This window comes from Pristiophorus japonicus, chromosome 7 (assembly GCF_044704955.1).
Source record: "Pristiophorus japonicus isolate sPriJap1 chromosome 7, sPriJap1.hap1, whole genome shotgun sequence".
Lineage (NCBI taxonomy): Eukaryota > Metazoa > Chordata > Chondrichthyes > Pristiophoridae > Pristiophorus > Pristiophorus japonicus.
In genome coordinates this window covers 29,048,910-29,075,137 of record NC_091983.1, presented here as the reverse complement: position 1 = coordinate 29,075,137, position 26,228 = coordinate 29,048,910, and the positions used below count along the sequence as shown (strand labels likewise).

Here is a 26,228-nt window from a genome sequence, read left to right as displayed (position 1 = left end):
GAGTAGCAGTCAAAGCAAATTCCATTTAACTCAATCTCAATTCTTTCCTGGAAACGCAGGAAAAGATAATAAATCAGCCCACAAAAAGGAACATGGCACATGGTTTACTTCTTATTGACATAATCTTTCTTTCTAGGCAACTTCTAATTAGAAACCTGAAGTGAATGTTTAGCTTCCAGGGGATTTACTACGAACTGTGAATATTACATGGGTTGTATTATATGAAGGGGTCAGTATTAAATGGGGGTGGTTATTATATGTGGGCTTGATTATTATGTAACATGTGTATCATATATGGGTCTTAGTACTTCACCCTCATACTGCTCAAAATATCCTCTTGGCACAACCCAGATTTGGAAGTAACAATGCAAATGTAAATAACACAGTGGAGGAAGAAGGGGAAACAAAATCTTCTGCTGAGGAACAACACAAATGCCAGCAGAATTTCTACAGAGCAGACATCAACACTTTTAGTGACTGAATATGAAATGTTGACAATTCTTCCCTCCCAAAGCCATCTACACAGCTAGTTGCCCAGACTACAATGTATGTGAGGATATTTTCATTGTGATGTTGATATGGTAGAAATATTCACAAGTTGACGCAATGTGGTGGGATAAACATTAAATATTAGAGCTGAGGCTCCATGATTGGGATCAATGCTAGTTTTTTTTGCCAGTTCAATCTCCTGTTGCAGACAATAACTTGCATTTATATAGCTCCTTAAAGTAGTAAAAACATCCCAAGGCACTTCACAGGAGCGTTGTCAGACAAAACTTGACACTGAGCCACATAAGATAATAGGACAGATAACCATAAGAACATAGAACATAAGAAATAGGAGCAGGAGTAGGCCATTTGGCCCCTCGAGCCTGCTCCGCCATTCAGTAAGATCACTTCCCTGCTCACTCGCCATAACCCTTGACTCCCTTATCATTCAAAAATCTATCTTATCCTCACCTTAAATATATTCAATGAATAGAGTGGTCGGAGGCAGGAGGTAATGTGACGACATCTCTAGGAATACATTCAACCAGGGTTGGCAAACCTTTGCTTGAGGGGCAGAATGGTCTCCTACTGTTCCTTTGTAATGGGCTCAAGGGGCTGAATGACCTCCTTCTGTTCCTTTGTAACAGGCTTGAGGGGTTGAATGGCTGCTTTCTATTCCTATGTTCCTGCCAAAACAGTTTTAATAATGCCTTTTTCGATCTGTAGTATTAACATTTGTTTAATTGAACTTCTACACACAGGGCTGGACAGGCCACAATGGAGCAACATCTGCACTGCTTAAACTGTGTGAGCCGGCGATGCATGGTCAGGCCGGAGACGAATGTGTCCTGTGATCTGATTGGCTGCCCCTTGGTGTGTGGAGCTGTCTTCCATTCGTGCAAAGCAGCTGAACATCGCCTGCTGTGCCCCCTGGAGAGAGTGGCATGTCTCAACAGCGAGTTCGGGTGCCCATTTGTCATCGCGCGGAACAAGATTGCTGACCACCTGGAGCTTTGCCCTGCCAGTGTGGTATGCTGCACAATGGAATGGAATCGCTGGCCTGTGAGCTACGCAGACCGCAAGTCTTACGAAAGCTTGAGCAAAGACGGTGATGGGGTAGAGCAGTTGGACATGGCTTTAGCCCTTCAGGATCAGCGGATGTTGCTCGAATCGCTCAAAGTCGTAACCACCGCTTCAAATTCAGCTGCCAAGCAGTTCAGAAATGCAGAGCAAATCCCCGGCGCTTTGGGAGCATCGGATGAATCCCCTTCCAGCGGTTTGCTGTCTGTGAACGAAGAGGCCTACAGTGAACTGTACAGAGCCACGGTTGAAACGACCAGAACTTTAGCGGTGGCCCTTGACCTCTTGAACAATGCCACGAAAGACCCAGAGCTGGCGAATGAGAGGTTGCCCGAGATGCGATCTGAAAGGAATGGAAGTGTGCAGGTTGCCGAGGAGGATCTGTCTAAAGGACCGCACTTTGCAGAAGTCAGCGACGATCCCTGCAAAAGTGTGACAGAAGGAGGAGCGGTTGGTGGTGCAGATCATGGTGGCCCGCCTTGGAGGGATTGGAACTTGTGTGTGGAGGAAAATGGGTTTCATGCATTGTCGGGAATGGTAACTGAAGCGACTGATGGCGCCGATAGGTGCATTCATCTAAAGACAAGTGCCTTATGTAATGGTTTCCATGAAGCAGATGTGAACACTTACGCATTGGATCAGGAGGGAATGGATTCATACGATTGTGATCAGCAAGTGGAAGAGGCGATGAATGGCTCGTGCCATGAAAATGACATGGATTGTGACGGGAGTTCATCGGAGCCTGGTCACTTTTTGCCTGTGTTTGCTCAGCTGCTCACCGTGGAAAGTTTGTTACACCCGGATCGTTTTCAGGACTGCTCCTTGCCTTCCGAACCTTGTGGAGTGAGAAAGTTAGCAAACAGACCCGCTGAGCGCCAAGCACTGAAGAACGTTGCCACTTTCAAACTGCTCGAAGGGCACAATGGGCGTAGGCCGTATCTTGCGGATTTGAATTGGTATAGGAAAAAAATGGAAAGCAAAGCAGTTGATACGTCCGATCTGGAGGTAGATGACGACCCTCTGGAATTACAGGGAATCGATCTGATCACAGCCGCTTTATTGTTCTGTTTAGGAGACTCTCCCAGTGGCAGAGGGATTTCAGACAGTCGCAGTGTTGATGGAAACCATGTCGATTTGGGCACGCAGACTTTCTCGTTCCCAGCGGCCATATTAGCTACCAATACCACGGTCGGAGAGATTGCCTCTGCGTCCGCTTGTGACCACGCAAACCCTCAACTGTCGAATCCAAGCCCTTTCCAAACACTTGGGCTGGACTTGGTCCTGGAGTGTGTGACCAGACACCAAACAAAGCAACGGTCAATGTTCACTTTTGTGTGCGGACAGTTCTTCAGGAGAGATGAGTTCCCTTCTCACTTTAAGAATGTGCATGGGGACATTCACGCCGGCCTCAATGGCTGGTTGGAACATCGATGCCCCTTGGCCTATTATGGCTGCACCTATTCCCAAAGACGGTTCTGCCCTTCTACCCAGGGCTCCCGAGTCATTCACGATCGGCATCTGAAGTCCTTTGGAGTCCAACCGTGCATACCGTCTGTTTTGCTGGATACCTCAGAGAGTCGGATACCCGGCCTAGGACCAGCGGTTGACCAACTGAGCAGGCTGCCCTTTGAGATTTTGCAGCATATTGCTGGATTTCTAGACGGGTTCAGTTTGTCACAGTTTTCAGAAGTGTCACACTTAATGAGGGACGTATGCGCAAGCCTGCTGCAGGTTCGGGGAATGGTTATCCTACTTTGGGAAAAAAGACAAGACCTTCACGGAAAGACCTCTTGGAAAACAAAAGGCAAGGTTTGTGATTTTGTTTCTTTCTGTTTTTTTCCCCCGTTCATTTTGCTGTGTATATAAGCGAAGCATCAAGAGACAATATGTGCATCAGGATCTGATGGTACAAAATTGAACTGGCTTAAAGTAAAGGGTACATTTAACTATCACCGGTCATTAGAGTTGCAGGTGACTTTCCACACACAACAACTTGCATTTCTACAGCGCCATTAACATAGTAAAATGCCCGAATGCACTTCACAGAAGCATTATCAAAAGGAATTTGACATCGAGCCAAATAAGGTGACCAAAAGCTTGGTGAAACAGGTTGGTTTTAAGGAGCGTCTTAAAAGGTGTAGGATTCTGCTTTTTCAACTGAGAAGCTTAAAGGTTGACCCGTAGGAAAAACGCAACAACTAGTAGTCTCAGTTCAACTATTTTACTTGGTCAACAGGAAGCAAACAATACATCCACTTCCTTGGTACATGTCCAAACGATTGATTAGTTCAGTTGAGCTCTTGTAGATCTCTGTGTGGGGAATCAACCCATCCGGCTGCAGTACCACTGCTTAGTCTCACCGTCCTTTATACCCCCCGGGTCAGTCATATGGCCGGGCTGATACCTTTCTGTCCGTCCTTGCGATGTTTTCCTATTCGTCCACTCTTGGTGCGTCATGCTGTACCGGCCTTCCTTGCAATCAGGGTTTTCATCAAGTCTCAACGTGATCTGCTCTTGTCTCAAGGTTTTAAATACAATCATGTCATCTTTTAACACATGCCGACAGGATTCGGTGTTAGCAAACTCAATTAATAGCAGTGATTAAGTGTAAGAGACATAATCACTTTGGAGTTCCATAGCTTTCTTATTGAAGAGTCTGAATTGAATAGGCCTTTGTGGTTCCTAGGCACTTATCGCGAAGAGCAGCATAAGATCTAGTCAACAGCTAAAGCCTCCAAGGACAAGCGTTTCTCTTTGGTAGCTGCAATAGTTTCCACTTACTATGCACAAGGCTTACTGGGTAGTTTTTTTTTGGTCAAGTAAACCATACATTTAAATGGAGTCCACATCCTTCTTACAAATACATGATTGCGTACAATTTCTTCACTCCCTGCACCTCCAGAAAACTGTACAAGTTATACATACACTCCTTCAGTCCACCCTTAAGTGGAAATGTTACGTCATTACACATGAATTGAATACAATATGTGGCAGGCAGGTTAACTGTCATGGGCCTAAACAGCTAAAGGCATGGCCGCCAGTGGTGTAGCGATGAAAATCGGGGATACCTGAGGCCAGAATTGGATAGGTGCAGAGATCTCGCAGGGTTGTAAGGCTGAAGGATGGGGAGGGGCGAGACACTAAGATATGACTTAACAAATAATATAAAGTATTCCTTGCTAAAGGGAACATGAAGTCTCGCCCCAAGTAGGCTGTGGCTCACAAGGTGGTGAGACAAAAATGAACATAAGAAATAGGAACAGGTGTAGGCCATACGGCCCCTCGAGCCTGCTCCGCCATTCAATAAAATCATGGCTGATCTGATCATGGACTCGGCTCCCCATGACCCCTTATCCCCATATCGTTTTTTTTTTTAAACTATTTCTGTCTTAAATTTATTCAATGTCCCAGCTTCCACAACTCTCTGAGGCAGCAAATTCTACAGATTTATAACCCTCAGAGAGAAGAAATTTCTCCTCATCTCTGTTTTAAATGGGTGGTCCCTTATTCTAAGATCATGCCCTCTAGTTCTAGTCTGCCCCATCAGTGGAAACATCCTCTCTGCATCCACCTTGTCAAGCCCCCTCATAATCTTATACGTTTTGATAAGATCACCTCTCATTCTTCTGAATTCCAATGAGTAGAGGCTTAACCTTTCCTCATGTCAACTCCCTCATCCCCAGAATCAACCTAGTGAACCTTCTCTGAACTGCTTCCAAAGCAAGTATATCCTTTCTTAAATATGGAAACCAAAACTGCAGCCAGTATTCCAGGTGTGGCCTCACCAATACCTTATATGACTGTGGTGAGACTTCCCTGCTTTTATACTCTATCCCCTTTGCAATAAAGGCCAAGATACCATTGGCCTTCCTGATCACTTGCTGTACCTGCATACAATCCTTTTGTGTTTCATGCATAAGTACCCCCAGGTCCCGCTGTACTGCAGCACTTTGCAATCTTTCTCCATTTAAATAATAACATGCTCTTCGATTTTTTTTCTACCAAAGTGCATGACCTCACACTTTCCAACATCATACGCCATCTGCCAAATTTTTGCCCACTCACTTAGCCTGTCTGTCCTTTTGCAGGTTTTTTGTGTCCTCACACATTGCTTTTCCTCCCATCTTTGTATCATCAGCAAACTTGGCTACGTTACACTCAGTCCCTTCTTCCAAGTTGTTAATATAGTTTGTAAATAGTTGGGATCCCAGCACTGATCCCTGCGGCACCCCACTGGTTGCCAGCCAGAAAATGAACCATTAATCCTGACTCTCTGTTCTCTGTTAAGTTAGCCAATCCTCTATCCATGCTAATATATTACCCCCAACCCCGTGAACTTTTATCTTGTGCAGTAACCTTTTATGTGGCACCTTGTCAAATGCCATCTGGAAGTCCAAATACACCACATCCACTGGTTCCCCTTTATCCACCCTGTTCGTTACATCCTCAAAGAACTCCAGCAAATTTGTCAAACATGACTTTTATAAATCCATACTGACTCTGCCTGACCGAATTTTGCTTTTCCATATGTCCTGCTACTGCTTTTAATAATGGACCCCCAACATTTTCCCAACCACAGATGTTAGGCTAACTGGCCTATAGTTTCCTGCTTTTTGTCTGCCTCCTTTTTTAAATAGGGGTGTTACATTTGCAGTTTTCCAATCTGCTGGGACCTCCCCAGAATCCAGGGAATTTTGGTAAATTACAACCAATGTATCCACAATCCCTGCCACTACTTCTCTTAAGACCCTAGGATGCAAGCCATCAGGTCCAGGGGATTTATCTGCCTTTAGTCCCATTATCTTACTGAGTACCACCTCCTTAGTGATAGTGATTTTCCTCCCCCCTATAGCCCCTAGACTATCCGCTGTCGAAATATTGTTAGGGTCGACTACCGTAAAGACTGATACAAAATATTTGTTCAGAGTTTCTGCCATCTCCATGTTCCCCATTACTAATTCCCCGGTCTCGTCCTCTAATGGACCAACATTTACTTTAGCCACCCATTTCCTTTTTATATACCTGTAGAAACTCTTGCTATCTGTTTTTATATTTTTGCGCTAGTCTTTTTTCCCTTTCTTAATCATTTTTTTTTTGTCGTTCTTTGCTGGCTTTTAAAAACTTCCCACTCTTCTGTCCTCCCACTAGTTTTGGCCACTTTGTATGCCCTTGTTTTTAATTGGATACCATCCTTTATTTCTTTAGTTAGCCACGGATGGCTATCTTTTCTCTTACATCCTTTCCTCCTCACTGGAATATATATTTCTTGAGAATTGTGAAATATCTCCTTAAATGTACACCATTGTTAATCAACCGTCCTACACTTTAATCTATTTTCCCAGTCCACTTTACCCAACTCTGCCCCCATACCTCCATAGCCTCCTTTATTTAAGCTTAGTATGCTGGTTAGAGATCCAACTTTCTCACCCTCCATCTGAATTTGAAATTCAATCATGCTATGATCACTCATTCCGAGGGGATCCTTTACTAGGAGATTGTTTATTAATCCTGTCTCATTACACAAGACCAGATCTAAGATAGCCTGCCCCTGGTTGGTTCCGTTACATACTGCTCAAGTCACCCGTCTCTTACGCACTCTATGAACTCTTCCTCAAGGCTACCCTGACCAATTTGATTTGTCCAATCAATATGGAAATTAAAATCACCCATGATTATTGCTGTTCCCTTTTTACAAGCCCCCACTATTTCCTGGTTTATACTCTGACCAACAGAGATGCTACTGTTTGGTGGGTGTAATCTATTGGCTCCCTGTGAGTTTTTCCCCTTATTATTCCTTATCTCAACCTAAACTGTTTCAACATCCTGATCATTTGAGCTAATATCATTTCTCACTATTGCAGTGATTCCATCCTTTATCAATAGAGCTACCCCACCTCCTTTTCCTGTCTGTCTGTCTTTCCAGATTGTCAAGTATCCCTGAATATTTAATTCCCAGTCCTGGTCACCTTGCAACCATGTCTCTGTAATGGCTTTCAGATCAAACCCATTTGTCTGAATTTGTGCCGTCAACTCACCTATCTTGTTACAAATGCTACGTGCATTTAGACAACGTGTCTTTAAGTTTGTTTTTTTACCCTTTTTTCCTGCTTGTTTCCTCTCTCCTTCAAACTCACTTTCTTTATTTTTGCTTTCTAATTCCAGCTTTACTCCCCTCCCTACTGAATCTAGTTTCAGGTTCCTGTCCTCATGCCAGGCTAGTTTAAACCCTCCCCAATAGCACTAGCTAACCCCCTCCCCCCACGCCCCCTCCCCCCCCCCCCCCCCAGCGTGAGGATATTGGTCCAGGCTCTGTTGAGGTTATTGGCTTGTTTTATTTGGGGGTTTGTTCCTCTTGTGATGGTTTCTTGGGGTTAAAACTGGATTCAGGTCAAGAAATGAGCTCCTGCTGCCGGCTACATAACAGGCACTGGGTCCAGAGGTGACGTGGCTACAAGTAGCTGCAACTGAGCCAAGTGCCTTGATAATATGGGTAAATGGCCAAGGAATTCAATTCAAACTACTAACCCACAGGAAGTCTCAGGCCTGCGAGAATGGTCTGTATTTAACTCGTCTTCATGGCTGCCTACCTGCTGCGGTTATGAGAGAAGAATGTTTTAATCTCCTTCGTTCTGGTCTATTTTCAGAGTTATGATATGTCTCTGGTTGACTTTATACCAGGAACGGTGTGAGAATTTACACCGAGACTAGCCTAAAATCAATGCATATTTTTTTAAATCTTTGAATTTAAAGCTTTTTTTGAAAGAAATCTATTTTCTAGCTAAACCATTAGTGTCAGCTGTGGCTCACTGTGTAGGACACCGGTCTCTGAGTCTGAAGGTTGTGGGTTCAATTCCCACTCCAGGGACTTGAGCACAAAAATCAAGGCTGACACTCCAGTGCAGTGCTGAGGGAGTGCTGCACTGTCGGAGGTCTTTCGGATGAGACATAAAATCGAGGCCCCATCTGCCCCCTCCGGTGGTCGTAAAAGATCCCATGGCACTATTTCAAAGAAGAGTAGAGGAGTTATCCCCGGTGTCCTGGCCAATATTTATCCCTCAATCAACATAACAAAAACAGCTTATCTGGTCATTATCACATTGCTGTTTGTGAGAGCTTGCTTTGCGCAATTTGGCTGCTGGATTTCCCACAAAGTGATTATCTGCACAAACACTTTTGTGTTCTTCTGCGCATGCGCACGGTCAGATCCGTCCCCTTCTGTGCATGCGTGCTGGTACCAAGGTCCGGCCGTGCATGCGTAGTATCCCACAGCGCAGCGTAAGCGCACACTTTTTCAGCTCCGTGGATTAAGGCCCTGGAGAAGCTTGGATCGAGAGGGGGGGAGGAGATGGGGATCTCCTCTGATCTCCCCCTCTCTCCCCATCTTCCTCCAATCCTCTCCCCAGTCTCTCTCTCTCCAACTCACTCTTTCCCAGTCTCCCTCTCTTCTTCCAATCCTCTCTTTCCCCAGTCTCCCTCTCCATCTCTGTCCCTGTCCCACTCCCCCTCCGATCCCCTCTATCCCTCCGGTCTTCCCTGTTTTCTCTGTTTTCAACATTTACCCAATTTGTCCTTAAAAGATGTAATGGTCTCTGCCTCAACCACTCCCTGTGGTAAAGCATTACATGCTCCAGCTTTCAGAAATGTCACCTCTTCTCTCTCCTCACTGATCCCCAGTCAGAGGAAATAGTTGTTCCCTGTTCACTCTTATCAAAACTTTTCAGAATTTTAAAAATCCATTACAACTCCACTTAGACTTAATCTGCTGCAGTGCAGTATACTCCATATCTCGAGTCTCTTTTACCTGGTATCATCCTGGTAAATCTATGCTGTACACTTTCTATGGCTTTAATGTCCTTTCTGTAATGGAATGCCCAAAAACAGTACAGTACTACTAACTGTCAACCTAACTATTGTACACATTTATCATCGTTTTGTATTCTGCTCCTTTTCTAAAACCAAAATGCTACTGGCCTTATCCAACTGCACTCACACCGTCAAAGAATAGTGGGCCAGATCTTGCTGGAAGAATAACGGCATGTTAATGACGCACCCCATTATTTATGTGCAAATCGGCTAGCGGGTTCAGGGGATTAAGTGATGCGCCATGAGTTCCAATTCGGCAGAACTTGCTGGTTGATTTATGCTGCTCCAACATTTGTTTTGCACAAACGGCATCGCACCCTCAACCTTCCTGTTATTTTTAAGAACTTGCTGGATTTGCTCATTAATTGCTCATTAAACTCTCTGTAGAAAGTCAGGACTGTTAATTCAGATAATATGCACCCTTTAAACAATGTGATAATTGTTAACGACTGCCAATCAAACACCCTGGCCCAGAAAGTGAACAGTTTAAACTGTGGACTCTCATATCCGCAGGTAGTAAATTATTGTCAATTTTTAATTTTTTTTTTAAATGTCAAATTTAAATGTTTTTTTTCAAACTTCTCCTTTTTGTCTTTTTTATTCTCTCAATTCAATCTTTCCCTCTCTTTTTTTCTTTCTGTACCTGATTTGACTCTTAATTCACCCTATTTCCCTCTCAGTCCTTCCTTTATTTCTCTCAATCCTTAAATCTCATTGGTTGAGGAGATAGACTGTTGGTCTCATCGTTCACTCAGGTCCGGAATGCCGCGTTGCCCTCTCCGTGTCGTTATCAGTTGCACCTCCAGCAAGTTATGACGCAAAAATATTTTGAGCTGAAGGGTGAGGGAACTGGGCAAGCTGCGCGATGCCCCACTCCAGCAAGATCTATACCCAATATATTTGAACCCTGAGATCTCTTTGTTCGTTCATACCTCTCAGTATCTTTCCTTTCAGTACATACTCCCATTCCTTGTTTTTCCTCCCAAAATATATTGCCTTACACTTCTGCTCTCATATTTCCAAATTTTGCAATATCTGCCCCTCTCATGTCTCTCAATCCTTCTGCAGCCAGCAAAAACAGCCCACTCCTCTTTAAGGCAGAGCAGCAGCCCTTTAAGAGCTGCTGACTCACCAGATATTGTAGCTTTCCGACCGATCTGAGAATAGGCCTGACTCCCTGAGCGCACATTCCAGGGAGCATATAGACATTAAGGAGAGGGGATTGCCTTGCAAAATTTGGCAAAGCCTGGACTCTCGACTGCCGACATGGGCAGGCTCTGAGCTCCCCATGAACGGGCCCTGCGCTCCTGCTTCCTCTTTTTCCCCCCCCTACACCCCCCACCCCAAACCCGGACATGTCTCGCGCTTCTCTTCCCCATCCCCAAACCCCTTCCCACTGCCCACTCCCAAACCCCCCCCCACTGGACAATATCGTCTCAGCAATACAGCCCAGGACCCTGTTTGCTTTGGAGCAGCTGCCTATCACAGCGTTTAAACTTTAGGGACTGTTCAGTGACCACCTCCAAACCTAAGATTAAAAGTAGTGAGGGAAGAGATAGCAGAGGCACGATTTTATTTATATTAATATATTTCCTAATTAATATATATAAATTAATTTGGAAAGAGAATTGTGCCAGAAGACTGGTGGTCAGCTAATGTGATTCCTATATTTAAAAAGGGAGATAGAACAAGTCCAGGGAATTATAGACCAGTTAGATTAATGTCAGTGGCGAGAAAGATAATGGAATCATTACTCAAAGATTTAATAGAAAAACATCTCGAAATTGAAAATATAATGGAGTAGCCAGCACAGATTTCAGAATGGAAGGTCATGCTTGACTAACCTTATTTGAATTCTTTGAGGAAGTAACAGAAAGGGTAGACAAAGGTAATACAGAAGACATACTATATTTGGAAATCCAAAAAGCCTTTGATAAGTTACCACATCGTAGACTAGCAGACTGGATAGCAAGCTGGTTAGCACACAGAAAACAGAAAGTAGGTTAAAGGTAGTTGGTCAGATTGGCAAATGATAGGAAGTGGTGTTCCACAAGTATTGGTGCTGGGACCACTGCTGTTAACCATTTACATAAAGGATTTGGATTCTGGAATTGGAAGTACAATTTCAAAATTTGCGGCCGACATCAAATTGGGAGTGGAGTTAACATAGAAGAGGACTGCGACAAAATCCAGGAAGACATTAATAAATTTGCAGAATGTGCGTATAATTGGCAAATGAACTTCAATATAGATACGTGTGAGGTTTGGTAGGAAGAATATTGAGGCCACATGGACTGGCAAATCAAATAACTAGGGCTGTAGAGAGGGCTTTAAACTAAATAGTGGGGGAGGGTTTAGCTTAACGAAAATGTAATTAGTCAAAGAATAAGGAGAAGGCAATAGAGCAGGGTAGCACTAGGGGAAATGAAAACCAGAGCGTGACAGAAAGGGACAGAATGTATAAACATAAAAGTGAATCAGAAAGTGGGGTCAAAGCGGTAAAAAAGAACAAATTTAAAAGCTCTATTTGAATGCAAGCAGCATTCTTAACAATACAGATGAGTTGGCGGCACAAATAGATACAAATGGGTATGATCTGATGGCCATTACAGAGACGTGGTTGCAAGGCGACCAAGGCTGGGAACTAAATATTCAGGGGTATTTGACAATTCGGAAGGACCGACAGACAAAGGAAAAGGAGGTGGGGTAACTCTGTTATTAAAGAATGAGATCAGTGCGTTAGTGAGAAACGATATTGGCCCAGAAGATCAAGATGTTGAATCAGTTTGGGTAGAGATAAGGAATAATAAGGGGAAAAAATCGCTGATGGGGGTAGTCTATAGGCCCCCGAACAGTGCCTACACTGTAGGACGGAGTATAAATCAAGAAATAATGGAGGCTTGTAAAAAAGGAATGGCAATAATCATGGGAGATTTTAACCTTCACATTGATTGGACAAAGCAAATTGGCCAGGGTAGCTTTGAGGAAGAGTTCATAGAGCGTATACGGGATAGTTTCCTTGAACAGTATGTTGCGGAACAAACCAGGGAGCAGGCTATCTTAGATCTGGTACTGGGTAATGAGACAGGATTAATAAACGATCTCCTAGTAAAGGATCCTCTAGGAATGAGTGACCAGAACATGGTTGAATTTCAAATCCAGTTGGAGGTGAGAAATTTGGATCTCTAACTAGTGTCTTAAGCTTAAATAAAGGAGAGTACAAAGGTATGAAGACCGAGTTGGCTAAAGTGGACTGGGAAAATAGATTAGAGTGGGACGGTTGATGAGCAGTGGCAGACATTTAAGGAGATATTTCATAACTCTCAACAAAAATATCTCCCAATGAGAAGAAAAGGTTGTAAGAGAAGGGATAACCATCCATGGCTAACTAAGGAAATAAGGAATGGTATCAAATTGAAAACAAGAACATACAATGTGGCCAAGCCTAGTGGGAGACCAGAGGATTGGGAAACTTTTTAAAGCCAGCAAAGAACAACTTAAAAAAAAAATAAGAGTGGGAGATAGGTTATGAAAGTAAACTAGCACAAAATATAAAAACAGATACTAAGAGTTTCTGCAGGTACAAAAAAAGGAAAAGAGTGGCTAAAGTAAATGTTGTTCCCCTAGAGGATGAGACTGTGGAATTAATAATGGGGAACAGAGAAATGGCAGAGACTTTGAACAAATATTTTTTATCGGTCTTCACAGTAGAAGACATTAAAAACATCCCAATAGGGGATAATCAAGGGGCTATAAGGAGGGAGGATCTTAATGCAATCACTATCACTAAAGAAGTAGTACTTGGTAAAATAATGGGATTAAAAACGGACAAGTCCCCTGGACCTGATGGCTTGCATCCTAGGGTCCTTAAAGAAGTAGCTGCAGAGATAGTGGATGCATTGGTTGTAATCTACCAAAATTCCCAGTGGATTGGAAAACCGCAAATGTAACACCTCTGTTTTTTTTTAAAAAAAGGAGGCAGACCGTGAAAGCAGGAAACTATAGACCGGTTAGCCTAACATCTGTCTTTGGGAAAATGCTGGAGTCCATTATTAAGGAAGCAGTTGCGGGACATTTGGAAAAGCATAATTCAATCAAGCAGAGTCAGCATGGTTTTATGAAAGGGAAATCGTGTTTGACAAATTTGCTGGAGTTCTTCGAGGATGTAATGAGCAGGGTGGATAAGGGGGAACCAGTGGATGTGGTGTATTTGGATTTCCAGAAGGCATTCGATAGGGTGCCACATAAAAGATTACTGCACAAAATAAAAGTTCACAGGGTTGAGGATAATATATTAGCATGGATTGGGGATTGGCTAACTAACAGAAAACAGAGTCGGGTTAAACAGGTAATTTTCCGGTTGGCTACTGGGACCTCAGCTATTTACAATCTATGTTAATGACTTGGATGAAGGGACCGAGTGTAATATAAGCACGTTTGCTGATGACACAAAGATGGGTAGGAAAGCACATTGTGAGGAGGACATAAAAAAATCTGCAAATGGATATATAGACATGCTAAGTGAGTGGGTAGAAATTTGGCAGATGGAGAATAATGTAGGAAAATATGAGGTTATCCACTTTGGCAGAAAAAAATAGAAAAGCAGATTATAATTTAAATGGAGAAAAATTGCAAAGTGCTGCAATACAGAGGGATCTGAGGGTCCTTGTGCATGAAACACACAGTTAGTATGCAGGTACAGCAGGTAATCAGGAAATCAAATGGAATGTTGGCCTTTATTGCAAGGGGGATAGAGTATAAAAGCAGAGAAGTCCTACAACTGTACAGTGTATTGGAGTGCAGTTTTGGTCTCTTATTAAGAAAGGATATACTTGCATTGGAGGCTGTTCAGAGAAGGTTCACTAGGTTGATTCCGGAGATGAGGGAATTGACTTATGAAGATAGGTTGGGTCTATACTCATTGGAGTTTAGAAAAATGAGAGGTGATCTTATCGAAACATATAAGATAATGAGAGGACTGGACAAGATGGATGCAGTGAGTATATTTCCACTCGTGGGGGGAACTAAAACGAGGGGACATAGTCTCAGAATAAGGGGCCCCCCATTTAAAACTGAGATGAGGAATTTCTTCTGAGGGTTGTAAATCTGTAGCATTCACTGCCCCAGAGAGCTATGGAGGCTGGGTCATTGAATATATTTAAGGTGGAGATACAGATTTTTGAGCAATTAGGGAATAAAGGGTTATGGGGAGCGGGCAGGAAAGTGGAACTGAGTCCATGATCAGATTAGCCTTAATCTTATTAAATGGCAGAGCAGGTTCGAGGCGTCAAATGGGTTTCTCCTGCTCCTATTTCTTATGTTGTTGTGTTCTTGTGCAGTGGTTCATGAAGATGGCTCGCCACCATCTTAAGGGCAATTGGGAATGGACAATAAATGCTGGTCCTGCCAGCGATGCCCACATCCCATGAACGAATAGAAAAAAAACATACTACTTGAACAATAAGAGTCTAAATGGGATAGAGGAGTTGAGGTTTTCTGGGGGTACAGATACATAAATCACTAAAAATAGCGATGCAGGTTAATAAGGCCATTAAAAAAGCACTGGAGTTCGAGAGGAATAGAATTGAAAAGCAGAGAAGTTATGTTAAACTTGCATCGAACCTTGGTTAGACCACACTTGGAGTAGAGTGAACAGTTCTTATCTTATTATAAAAAAGGTATAGAGGCACTGGAGAAGATACAAAAATGATTTACTAGACTTATACCAGAGCTAAGCTTGTACCGATCAGGGGAGATTGAACAGGCTGAGGCTCTGTTCTCTAGAAAAGCGAAGACTGAGGGTGACCTGATGGAGGTCTTTCAAATTATGAAAGGCATTGATAGGCTAGATGTCGAAGGTGTTTCCATTTGTGGGGGAGACCAGAACTAGGGGCCATGAATGCAAGATAGTCACCAATAATCCAATAGGAAATTCAGGAGAAATATCTTTCAACCAGGAATTATAAATTAGATTTAAATCATGTACTGAAAGCAAAATTAAGATAGAGGAAGAAAGATGGGATTGAGAGAGATAAGAAACAAAGGAAAAAAATAATTAATTTTGTTTTATATCTCCAACACGAATTGAACTCTGAAGAAATGAGACTCCACACTTGCAAAATTAATTTTTCAGGGTGAGAGAGGTTGTTTGGCAGTAATTATGAGTTACCGTGTCATTAACCCTAACTTTTTCTGCCAGTTTTAGTGAGTAACTAATGGCAACGTCACGCCCATGCATTGATTTCAATGCCACATCTATCAGCGAGGTACAGTTATAGTGCAGCCCATGTAGGAGCAGGGTAACTCTGAAAGCAACTTCCAAATTTCCACGTTTAGCTGCACATGTGCAGACTTCAGAAGTTGATGTGTGATTTACTTCATAATAACAGTGAGCGCTGATAGCCTCATAGAATGTGGATTCTCAGCATAAAATCCGAGCCTTTCTCTCATCGTTCACTTTTCTCTCATCGTTCACTTTTCTCTTCATAGGGATATTGAGGCATGACAACATTACAGGATTTTTTTTTAAGTGCCTATATCTTTTGACTTTTGCAATGATCCTCTCTACCCTTCCTCTCCCATGTGTATTCTAATGAATCGCGCTTCTATTCAAATGAGCCAGACTCGTATTCTAATGGCCTCCACACTGCACTTATATCCTGATGCACTGCGCTGGTGGGCTGCCAGACGCTAGGCTACTGGACGGCTGGCTATTGAACTGCACTCGTAGTCTAATGGATTGCATGCGTATTCCACATTGGCACTTTCGGTTTGGATTGTGAACCAAAGCACAAGCTTGATGCTGTCGCAATGAAAGTGGCAATTGATAAAAATGTTAGGGCTACTGTACAGTAAGACTGGGACGACAAGGTGGAAGGACTGTGCAGCCTGTGTTTGACTCTTGCTGTATCGAGTGGCTCCTTGGGTCACTCTGCTGCTGTCCCCCCACTTCCCCGGCGCATGTTAATTGTACGGCACTTTGTGACCCGTGTGACGTTTCTCTCTTGCAGGCCTGGCGATTCAGCACTGCCTTCGGCACGGTTAGCGAGTGGAAGTTTGCGGAAATTGCCAGCATGGCTGACCACCTGAAGGACTGTCGGTACAACACAGTGGAGAGGACCGGGGAGGCGGTCCCATTGCCCTGCATGTGCGTGACGCGGGAGCTCACTAAAGGAGGCCGCCCTTTGCGTTCCGTTCTAAAAGCAGTTCTCTAATCCCTTTGGGCGCTGACAACGTACTGCAAAACATTCTAATCTTAAATGTGGTCCGTCAACTTTGTATACGATATATTTTGCTTTGATGTGAGATTTATTTTTGTAGTACAGAACCTGTGCTGTCCTGCTCAAGGCAATGAAAAACATCTTGAAGAAAGAAACATTGAACTGATGGACATTTTTGTGGGTGAAACCTTCCCCTTATTGGAGTCTTCCATTTGTACATATGGTTTTCTTGCATGGATCTGGCCTTTTTTAAAAAAAAAAATCTTGCTTTTTTTTCCCTCCCCCTAGAGCAATCATATATTTTAGTGAATGTCGTACGTGCGAAGGCAATATTGTCGTGACAAATCCTGACCAAAATACGGCAATGTCATGTCGTCGTCTGGCAAATCAGAAAGACGCTCGGCCCATGTGGAAACGTTAACAACACGATTCTTCATATCTTTTTGAGTAACAACTCTAAGCACATTCTGAGGTTAGAAAGATTGTAATTTTAGGTTGTCAGTAAGCTAGCTGCCGCAAAGCAATACTATACCTCACGCTGATCAAAAGCAAAAATGGCGCAGTGCAGTGGATTCACACTATACAATTTTGCCACTTTTAGCACTTTAGTTTTACAGCCTCATTTTATTAACTAGATCACCAAATGGTTAATGCTTTGATATTCATAGTTCACCCATTGTTTCTCACCCTGTCCTCTTTCCTAACTCTCTGCCTTTGCAAGTGTTATCTGTGATGTTTGACGGTTAGCGGGGAAATGGGCAGATTTCATCGCAACTAAATCTACGAGGGCTGTTTTCAGACTCCCAAATGAAAGACTGTGCTTTGTGAATCCACCTAAGTGACTGAACCTAAATTCATCCCAGAAGCAAGGAGCAGGTGTCAGTTTGGAGGTCTAGCACTCGGCTACCAAAGCAATATGGTTTCACTTTTTAATACAGTTCACGCCTCCATCGTTAGAATTTTTTGTTAAAGAAGTGAGCGTGTGCATTTTAGTTTACACATATACCGCCAAAAATAGATTCGAATGTCCTCCCTATCAGCCTTGGTATTTGAAACTCTGATCCCGTAATGTGTTGACATGGCTTCATGATCGAATGTGGTGCCTTTTTACCGCAGGTACCTGACTATTGAGTTTAAAACACTTTAAGGGAACTATACAAGAAGTGTGGGATTATTATGCAAAGCCAATTTATCCAATTTAATGGCTTTACTTGTATAACAGAGTATTCATTGGTTTTATTTGTGCTGTACACAGGACACTGCTGCTAAATGTAGAAACCAGAATCTAACCGTGTCCCCCTTAACATGTTGCTGCCTTAAAGCTTGTAATGAAAGAGAATGCTGTGTGTAGCTCAGTGCTAACATCTATTTACAGACTTGCTTGAAATATGCTCCAAAACGCAAGTTCGCAAATCTTAAGGCAACCACATGGGAAAACTCTGAGCTGGTCTTTAAGAACGTTATTTATTTTATTTTATTTTTTGGATCGTGTGCAGGGTGAGGAGAAACCGAAAACTATCGAATATCAGCATCTGTTGCCCAAGCACCTTTACCGTTTTCTTTTGTGACGCCTGTTGAACTGGCGTTAAATTGGGTAGTAGTGAGAGTTCCAGGAGTAGAAATCTGAAGCGTGTTGTTGCAGCAGGTATTTCACAGCAAAGTATACCCAACAAAAAATAATGTTCAAAATGGTGGTGCAGAGTGTTGGTGCCTCTAACAGAGTGCTGCAGCTAAAGGTTTGAGGCCATTCATCTGAGCCATGGCAAGGGGTGGAAGGGAAGTGTTTCTGGAACCTCATGGAGACCAGTGTTGAAGGCCGCCAACAACGGTCTATGGGCCCCTGGTTCTGGGTCTCTAACCTGTGGGTGATCTCGGTTCTGGGTCCCTAACCTGTGGGCGATCTCTGTTCTGGGTCCCCAACCTGTGGGCGATCTCTGTTCTGGGTCCCTAACCTGTGGGCAATCTCTGCTCTGGGTCCCTAACCTGTGGGCAATCTCTGTTCTGGGTCCCTAGCCTGTGGGCGATCTCTGTTCTGGGTCCCTAACCTGTGGGTGATATCTGTTCTGGGTCCCTAACCTTGAGCAATCTCTGTTCTGGGTCCCTAACCTGTGGGCGATCTCTGTTCTGGGTCCCTAACCTGTGGGCGATCTCTGCTCTGGGTCCCTAACCTGTGGGCAATCTCGGTTCTGGGTCCCTAACCTGTGGGCAATCTCGGTTCTGGGTCCCTAACCTGTGGGTGATCTCGGTTCTGGGTCCCTAACCTGTGAGTGATCTTGGTTCTGGGTATCGAACCTGTCGGACGATTCAAAAAAACTAGCCTAAACATGCAGAAATATTAAGTTCAAAAAGCAATGGAAAGGAACACAGCATTTGAAATTGTGCATGTGTGTGTTTATTTTAATCTGTTTGTGTAAAGATATCTACAAGTTAATGAATTGTTATATTCATTAATACATCAAGCTCACCATTCAGTGTGAATAGATTTTGTTGCTGCAACTTGAAGCATACACTATTCCATTGACCTCCGATAACCCTATTCTGCAGTTGCTTCACTCACCAGTATTGTCATTTTGGCTTCATTACCTTTTTTTTGCTCCTCCAGGAACTGAAACATTTGGTTCACTAACACTGTATTCATATCCATTACCATCCAATTAAACATTACAATGGTCTGCTCATATCTAATGTGTTCATGTTATTAGTTTGTACCTCTTCAATCTCACACTTGTCTAAAACACCTCTATCCCTGTGTGTTTTTCTGCTTTCAAATATGAGAATAAAAGGCAATGAAGGATCACATTAAATTCTCTGATGCAACTAAGATGAAGATTGAAAGAAGTCTCTAAATTACTGTATAAAGTAGACTTCACTTTTCTACATTGAGGTTTTGATTGACAGGAGTTTGTGTTGAGAGGACCTCTACCCAGCCTGCTGGACTTTCAATGATGCACGATATTGAGCTTTTGTACTAAATGTTTGATTCATTTTAAACTGCAAGAATTCTAATTAAAAAAATTGTCATTTTGATTAACTACTGAAAGGCTACATTTGCATATTTGTACCACAGGGAAAGATCGCATGAGAATTGGATAGTTGCAGGTTTTTGAGCATGTCGATAAATTGAACCTGTAATTTGGAGGGATGGAGCAATGTAACTGCTCACCTGGCCACAATATTCCCCTTTCTCCGGTAGAATGCTCTAGAAACATGGGAATTGCTGGATGACAAAAGACCAAAGTCCATCGAGTTTGCCTTCTGCTCTCCTGGTAGTTGCTCGATACGATAATGGAGTTGTTGATTAATCCCAGCAACCAAAATCTTATGAGTCTACAACAGACCCAGACATGAGGTGAGGAAAGCCCAGAGGTGGAGAGCTTTGGGAACCATAGGTCCAAGGTTACCTGATCCTCCCAGGCATGCTACACTTGCCATATGTCATGTCTCAATTACTCTCGTACTGTATCCCAAACTATTACTGAAAGAATTATCAAATTTGCGTTTGAATGAATCAATACTAACTGCTTCCCCTGTCTCCCTTGCATGCCCATTCCATAGATTGAGCACTCGCTCACAGAAATATTGTTTCCATAGATTAGTTTTGATTTTCCCCCTCCAAGCGCAGGCCGTGTCCTCTGGTTCGATTGTTCTGGACAGGATGAAAAATCTCATTATGGTCTATATTATCAGATCACTTTAGAATCTTAAAAAGAGCAATCATATCACTGCCTAACCTCTTTTCCAATGCAAACATGGCCAATTTACATAATTGTTCCTATAAATCCAATCCCTTCCATCCCCTCAATCATTTTGGTTGTTCCTTTCTGCAACCTTTCAATAACTGCAATATTCTTTCTGTACTGCGGTGACCAGAGCTGTACACGGTATTCTAAGTACAGTCGCACCAATGATGTATAAAGTGCCAGGATTACCTCACTCTTCGGTTCAATTTGACCTTTTATACATCCCAATATCTGATTTACTTCACTCACTGCTACTGAGCATTGCTGCAATAGCCTCAATTTATTGTCAATCAGGACCCCCATATCTCTTTCATTTTCCATATACATCACTTTCCATTTCAGTAATAGTCCCTTCCTGGAGTTTTTGTCTTCGTGACTGCAATTCGCTACATTGAATTTCATTTGCCACCTTTCTGCCCAATTCCCAAATATATTCAAACCCTTCTGTAATTTATCATGTTCAGCCTTGCAGCCTGCCGCCTTTGTATCATCTGCAGGTTTAACCACTGTGCTCGTGACTCCTAGCTCCAGATTATTTATGAAAATATTAAACAAGAGATTCCAAAACAGATCCCTGTGGGACCCCACTAGCTACATTCTCCCAGGCCGATGATAATCCTGTACCACCACGGTGATAAGAGTCTTTACAACATCACAAATGCACATTTAAAAGATGGCTCCAGTACACAGGAACTTGTCAGGTGACCTAGTCACATGATGCTTTTATTGTACATGAAGCAGCAGTTGCATTACCACAGTCGCCCACTAGGTGGAAGCTACATTACCACCACCCTCTGGTTTCTATTGGTCTATCAACTCTATTGTAAAATAATTCCTCTTATTCCTGCTGTCTTTATTTATAGCACCACCCTTTCCAGCGAACTATTATATAAAGACCTTACTGAAGTTGAAGTACATCACTCCCACTGCCTAACTCCATCAAGCTGCTTTGTCACACCCTCAAAGAAAAGCAGCAAGTTAGATTGACAATATTGACCCTTCTTAACCTATATTGGCTAACCTTTATGGTTTTATTGCTATCCAGATGCTGCATGGTCTTATCTTTAATAAGGATTTCCATAACTTTACCCACAATTGATGTCCAGCTCACTGGTCTGTAGTTTCCTGGGTCATTTTTGCTACTTTTTTTTATAAACCGGAGTAACATTTCTGCCGTTCTGCAGTCCCCGGGCACCCCTTCAGTATTCAGTGACTTCTGGAAGGTTTGTACCAGTGTTCCTGCAATTGACTCCCTTATTTCCTTAAAGATCCTCGGATGGATCTGACGCTACATGCAAACTTTAATAAAAACTTTTTATCGAGGAATCAGCAATTTGATATCCAGTCTGCTGATGGCCAACAACCTGATTCTGGGAGCCATTGTGATCCATGCCTGAAAGATGGTCCACCCAAGCACTACATTGGAATTGGCCCCAATAAACATTAAACCTCTTGGGTGAACGTAAAAGCTCCCATGGCACTATTTTGAAGAAAAGCAGGGGTGTTCTCCCCAGTTTCCTGGCCAATATCTATCCCTCAACCAACATCGTGAAAACAAATTATCTGGTAGTTATCACATTGCTGTTTGTGATGATGTCTCCGCAAGATCCTACAATTCCCCTGGGAGGACAGACGCACCAACGTTGCCGTCCTCGTCCAGGCCAACATCCCCAGCATTGAAGCAGTGACCACACTCGACCAGCTCTGCTGGGCAGGCCACATAATTCACATGCCAGACACGAGACTCCCAAAGCAAGCATTCTACTTGGAACTCCTTCATGGCAAATGAGCCAAAGGTGGGCAGCGGAAACATTAAAGGACACCCTCAAAGCCTCCCTGATAAAGTGCGACAACCCCACTGACACCTGGGAGTCCTTGGCAAAAGACCACCCAAGTGGAGGAAGTGCATCTGGGAGGGCGCAGAGCTCCTCAAGTCTCGTCGCCCAGAGCATGCAGAAATCAGGCGCAGGCAGCGGAAAGAGCGTGCGGCAAACCAGTCTCACCCACCCCTTCCCTCAATGACTGTTTGTCCCACCTGTGACAGAGACTGTGGTTCTCGTATTGGACTGTACAACCACCGAAGAACTCATGTTAAGAGTGAAAGCAAGTCTTCCTCGATTCCGAGGGACTGCCTATGATGATGATGTGGGAGCTTGCTATGAGCAAACTGGCTGCTGCATTTCCCACATTACAATAGTGACTACACTTCAAACACTTCATTAGCTGTAAGGCACAATATAATTGGAAGTTCTATCTATATCCATAATATATTAAAAAAAAACTTACATCTGTGTACACCTGTCTCCAAAATTTCTGTGATCACATTTGTACCATCTGTGTGAACTTTTTCTATTATAAATTGCTGTATTTACATTTGTAATGGAAACTGGCGAAGTATACTTGACCCACTATAACTGCCATAGCATGTTAGCCTGTACTGTGGAGAAACTTCCCACTCTCCAACCAACTTCAGGTGACTAGACCCTCTTAATTTGCAAATTGGGGTCCTATGACATAAATTGGACCCCGATTGCCATTTATAGGTTTGGAGTGTGAGTCTGATTAGTTCCATGAACGATGTAGCAGAAGAGGCCCAACCCCTCCAACCACAGCAAGAAAGAAGAGTTTCTTTCCTTGTTCTAATTTGATTTCTTTTTTTTAAAAGTTGAATTGTAAAAACATTTATTCGCAGGAAACAGTAGGCTAGGAGAGCGGCAGAGGGGTATTGATTGAGGGTGCGTGGGACTCTGGCCTTCTGCTCTTGATGGGAGTGGGGGAATAGATGGAGGGCTAAGGGTGTTGTGAGTGACAGTAAAGCAAGGGCGAGGTGAGGATGAAGGCTTGAGTTTATGGGCTAAACCTTCCTATCACTTTCGGTGGATTCTTGGCGATTTTCTCAGCGGTACAGCTCTTTTTCCACCCAGCGAAAATGTCCCCATTATTTTTTGAGTGGTATCGCCCACATCTGAACACGCCCGCCGGGGCCAAACCGCTGACATGCAATGGTGAGAAAATTGCCAGGGCGTAAGTTTGTCTTCGACGGAAGCCCGTCCAGATTGCCAAGGGAACCGCCCTGTAAAAGCTGTTTAAACAGGGTGGTAGTGAGTATTCTGCAAAGAACAGTAAGTTAAAGGTTCTTTATTTTTTTTTTAATTTTAAAATGCCGATTACGTGTAAAAGTGTCTTGGGAAGGCTTTTTACATTTTTATTTTTTTTAAATGAACATTTTTTTTAAAGTCTTCCCCCCGCTCCCTAGGCCCAACCGCATCCTCGGATTAATTTTTTTTTAAAATGCCTGTTTTATTTAGTTTCCCCTTAACCACCGAGAAAACCGTTGAGAATGAAGGTGCAAGGCCCATTTTCTCGCCGTGCGATTAGTTTTAATTAGTTTTAACATAAAAGTATAAATTGTTGCCAGCGTTACTTACCAAACGTTAGCAGTTTTTTGTGAGCAGGCAATCGACCGTTGAGGCGCTCTCAGGAAAGTCTAGCCCTATATTTTAGAATGTAAGAGATATGGGTAGTGATGGAGTGATAAGAAGGGGAGTAGGACAGAATGGGAGCAATGAGGGGTTGGTGGAGCCATGAAGGATTTGGGTAAGTAATGGATAGGGAACTGTGAATGGCTACATTTTTCCCACATCTATCACTCTAAATGTAGCCTACAACATTCCCCACCACACCAATCCCTCCTGCCCAAAGAAAGAAAAAGAAAAAAAAGGACAGAGAAGTAGCATGGAAAAGAAAGAATTACATCGAATCTACAGCACAAAAACAGGCCATTTGACTCAACTGGTCTATGCTGATGTTTACGCTCCACACATGGAAGTAGCATGGAAAAGAAAGAATTACATCGAATCTACAGCACAAAAACAGGCCATTTGACTCAACTGGTCTATGCTGATGTTTACGCTCCACACAAGCCTCCTTTCACTCTGCCTCATCTCTACCCTCCTCACCCATCTCCCCCCTGTGGCCAAGAAGCTCCTCCCGGAGTCACAGAGCAGATTTCGTCCACTATGGGGTACAATGGACATGATTTTTACGGTGTGACAGCTGCAAGAAAAATGCAGGGAAGAGCACCAACCCTTGTATATGACCTTCTTCGACCTTACAAAGACCTTTGACACTGTCAACCGCGAGGGTCCATGGAACGTCCTCCTCCATTTCGGCTGGCTCCAAAAGATTGTCACCATCCTCCGCCTGCTCCATGATGACATGCAAGCCGTGATCCTGACCAACGGATCCACCACAGACCCAATCCGCATCCGGACCGGGGTCAAGCAGGGCTGCGTCATCGCGCCAACCCTCTTCTCGATCTTCCTCGCTGCAATCCTTCACCTCACACTCAACAAGCTCCCCGCTGGAGTGGAACTAAACTACAGAACCAGTAGGAACCTGTTCAACCTTCGTCATCTCCAACACCATCACAATATCTGTCGTCGAACTACAGTACGCAGATGATGCTTGCGTCTGTACAGGGACTGAACTCCAAGTCATAGTCAACATCTTCACTGAGGCGTACGAAAACATGGGTCTTACACTAAACATCCATAAGACAAAGGACCTCCACCAACCTGACCCCCCCACACAGCACTGTCGCCCAGTCATCAAGATCCACGGCGCAGCCCTGGACAACGTGGACCACTTTCCATACTTCCGGAGCCTATTATCAGCAAGGGCAGACATCAACGATGAGGTTCAACACTGCTTCCTGTATGGCGCAGAGACGTGGACCATATACTGCAGACACCTCAAATCGCTAGAGAAACACCACCAACGATGTTTCCGCAAGATCCTTCAAATCTCCTGGGAGGACAGACGCACCAATGTTAGTGTCCTCAATCAGGCCAACACCCCCAGCATTGGACTGTTCAGTCACCTAAAAACTCATGTTGAGAGTGGAAGCAAGTCTTCCTCGATTTCGAGGGACTGCCTATGATGATCCTTTGATTCCTTTCTCCCTCATTCACAGTATTTATTCCTCAACCAACATCACAAAAACAGATTATCTGATCATTATCACTGTTTGTGGGAGCTTACTGTGTGCAAATTAGCTGCTGCGTTTTCTGCATTACAACATTTCATTGGCTGTGAAGTGCTTTGGGATATCCTGAGTTTTTGAAAGGTGCAATATAAATGCAAGATCTTTATGTGAGATTTTCTATTTCTATAACTTTCTCATAGTAACTAGGTGTCATAAATATAAGACAGTCACTAATAAATCCAGTTGGGAATTCAGGAGAAACTTCTTTACCCAAAGAGTTTGTAGGATGTGGAACTCACTACCACAAGGAGTAGTTGAGGCAAATAGCATAGATGCATATAAGCTAGGTAAACAAATGAGGAAGAAAGGAATCAAAGGATATGCTGATAGGGGTAGATGAAGTAGGGTGGGAGAAGGTCCATGTGGAGCACAAGCACCAACATGGACCATTTGGGCCGAATGGCCTGTTTCTGTAAATACTATGTAACTATGCAACATATCTTGCTTTCCTTTAAATGCATCAAAAGGGAGAGACAGAACCAGAGGAGGAGAAACAGAGAGAGAAACAACACCAAGACAATGGGGACAGGTAGGAGAGAGACCCTATTCTCCAACTTACCTTGTACAATGCAACAGGAGATTGATTTGTAATATATTAAAATTCTGTGCGCACTTTCCATTATAAATTCAGAGGTCCACATTTACAATGGGAATTGCTTATGTAAACTTACCAAGCCCGAATCACACAGAACTGTCAGTCAAGGCATTGTAGCGCCACCAACAATAGGAAGGTGCAAATGTAGCGTGACAAGTTTATATAGGCAATCACCATGATAAATGTGAACAGAG

The 26,228-nt window shown here is 43.3% G+C and overlaps 1 protein-coding gene across 2 annotated transcripts in view; it reads left to right on the top strand.

Annotated features, from left to right (window-relative positions):
• fbxo30a (F-box protein 30a) overlaps positions 1-19,692 on the top strand; it is a 31,656-nt gene extending 11,964 nt beyond the window's left edge. For both annotated transcript variants that reach the window (XM_070884883.1, XM_070884884.1), the window contains exons 2-3: positions 1,251-3,378; positions 16,443-19,692. In XM_070884883.1, the coding sequence (XP_070740984.1) occupies positions 1,251-3,378; positions 16,443-16,646 (2,332 nt within the window). In that variant the 3' untranslated portion in view covers positions 16,647-19,692. The remainder of the gene's footprint in view (positions 1-1,250; positions 3,379-16,442) is intronic.
• Positions 19,693-26,228: the final 6,536 nt, after the last annotated feature.